This window comes from Myotis davidii, unplaced genomic scaffold (assembly GCF_000327345.1).
Source record: "Myotis davidii unplaced genomic scaffold, ASM32734v1 scaffold809, whole genome shotgun sequence".
Lineage (NCBI taxonomy): Eukaryota > Metazoa > Chordata > Mammalia > Chiroptera > Vespertilionidae > Myotis > Myotis davidii.
The window spans coordinates 1,539,994-1,542,347 of record NW_006300017.1 but is presented as its reverse complement, the minus strand read 5'-3'; the positions used below and the strand labels follow the sequence as shown (position 1 = coordinate 1,542,347).

The window sequence follows — 2,354 nt, the reverse complement described above, 5'->3', positions numbered from 1 at the left end:
TCAATTCTCTCTCATCATTGATGTTGCTGTCTCTCTCTCCCTCTGCCTTCTTCTATGAAATCAATAAAAACAAATTAACAAAAATAAAAATAAATAGGCCATGAATCAAATGTCACTGCCCTCCATCCTGTCCCTCAAACCCTCTTTTGTCTTCACCTCCCTCCCACCGCCACACACACACACACACACACACACACACACACTCTGATAGAGACATTGAAACAGGGAGACAGGAAAGCAGACAGAATCACCCGCAGAGAGTGGGAGCTAGAGAGACAGAGACACAAAGAGAGAGACACATAGAGACATGAGAAAGGAGCGAGAAAGAGAGCAGACAGACACTGCAGAGGCAGTGACAACTAGAGAAAGACAGAGAGAGGCATGAAGGAGAGACAAAGATGAAGGAAGGAGACAGGCAGGGGCACACAGGGGTCAGAGGTGTATGAAGAACCAGAGGCAGCTGACAGACAGACAGACAGTCAGACAGACAGACAGACAGACAGACAGACAGACAGCTCTTCCGGGCATCCTCTCCATGCAGTAGTGGGCGGGCCCAGTGGCTCCCTGCTTTCCAGCCTCAGTGAGCAGCTGCTGTCCATGGTGCTGCCTGCAGGGACCGGGAGGGGAAGCGGGTGGGATGCGGGAAGCCCTGCTCTCCTCCGGGCTGTGTTGGGTGGTGTGAGGGAAGGTCGGATGGGGAGGCTTCCTCCGGTGCCCCTTTGGTTGGGAAGTAAGCTGGACAAGGTGACTCTGTGGGCACGGAGGCTGGTGTGGGAGTGAGGAGTGTCCGGCGGGAGGTGGGGGGTGCACATGTCCTGTCGGGGCTCTAGCGTTGAGGGGTCCAGGAGCCTGCTGTCGGGTCCTGTGAAGCAGTGTCTGGGTTAACCTCCAGCTTGGGGGGGGGTGTCTCACTGTGTCCCCCTTCACTGCCAGGAGGATGGGTACACCCTGTCCAGCTGTATGGTTTGTCCTCTGCTCACGGAATGGCGTTTTCCCCTCAGCTGGCTGGGGTTAGCGGTCCCCAGGGCCGCCTCTGTCCCCAGCACCCTGCTCTCCTAATGGTGATATGTGGGGCTTTGCAGCATGATGGGTTTGGGCTTGGAACCGGGAGAGCTGGAGCTCCCCCTGCCCCCCACTGCAGGCCCAGCAGGGAGTGGGAGGAGGGGCCTGGCCGGGCTTCTCTCTCTAGTGTTGCCCCTAGCAGCCTCTGCTCAGCTTGTAGGGATTCCCTGCTCCTGTGTGGAGCACTCTTGTTTTGTGCTGCCAACATCAGACTGAGTGGGGTGGGTGTAGGAGGAGGGGCGGGAGGAGGCAGGGAGCGCCACCAGGCCCTGGCGCGAAGCCTCCTGGTGCAGGGAGGTAGTCTGGATCCACCCTCGGCTGTAGCGGCCCTGGCCATGGGTCTGCTGAGGCCCCTCCATCTTCTCAGTGTCCAGACCCCTTAGAATTCTTGCGGCGGGGGGGTGTCACCGGGAGGGCTTGGAAATGGCTTCGCTCTTTTGCGGTGGGGGGGAGGAGGGGTAGGGCTGGCCTGCAGGATGGGGAGAACTGCCTCCCTGTGCTCTTCCCCCCTCCTCTTCTCCTGAGGTTCATGGTTGGCAGGGTGGTGGGGGAGGTGGAGGATGCACTGGGGACCCTCTGGGGGGTGAGCGAGCTCCTCTTTAGGAGGAGGGCTGCGGGATAGCAGGCCTGGGGAAGGGGCGGAGGTCTTTGGATGTGGGCAGGGGGCTGCCTCTGGGGTCACCAGGGCAGGACCTCCTGCCGCCTCCTTTTCTAAATCCCAGCCTTGCTGTCCCCTTAGCTGCCCACGGCCTGCGAGAGGAGCCCGAGTTTGTGACGGCGCGAGCTGGCGAGGCCGTGGTTCTGCGATGCGACGTGATCCACCCGGTGACCGGGCAGCCCCCGCCCTATGTTGTGGAGTGGTTCAAGTTCGGGGTGCCCATCCCCATCTTCATCAAGTTCGGCTACTACCCACCCCACGTGGACCCTGAGTATGCAGGTACGGTCTGGCCCCGTGGCCTCTGTCCTCGGCTCTGGCTGGGCTGCCCCTCCCCCGCGGGGCCGGTGGTTAAGCTTCCTCCTGCCTTTATCTGTGGCCTCCTCTGTTCTTCTCACGGGTCTGAGAGCTGTTTTCCAGTCTCTGCCTCTTCCTTCCTGTCCTTTGGACTCTGGTAGGTTTTGATTCCGCGGTGGGGAGAGAGGGAGAGGAGGTGATGCAGGCAGGAAGCAGGAGTTGGGGGTGCGGGGGGGCAGGCCAGGAGGGCAGCTCTGTGCGGGAGGAGCTGAGTCACAGCCGCCGAGCCTGGTCGTGTGCAGCTGCGGTGTTGCGTCTGCCTGCCCACACCTCCCTCTGG

General features: G+C 60.7%; 1 protein-coding gene across 1 annotated transcript in view; it reads left to right on the top strand.

Moving 5' to 3' along the window:
• IGSF9B (immunoglobulin superfamily member 9B) overlaps nt 1-2,354 on the top strand; it is a 48,210-nt gene that overhangs the window by 8,247 nt on the left and 37,609 nt on the right. The window contains exon 2 of the mRNA XM_015571971.1: nt 1,802-1,999. Coding sequence (XP_015427457.1) covers nt 1,802-1,999 — 198 coding nt within the window. The remainder of the gene's footprint in view (nt 1-1,801; nt 2,000-2,354) is intronic.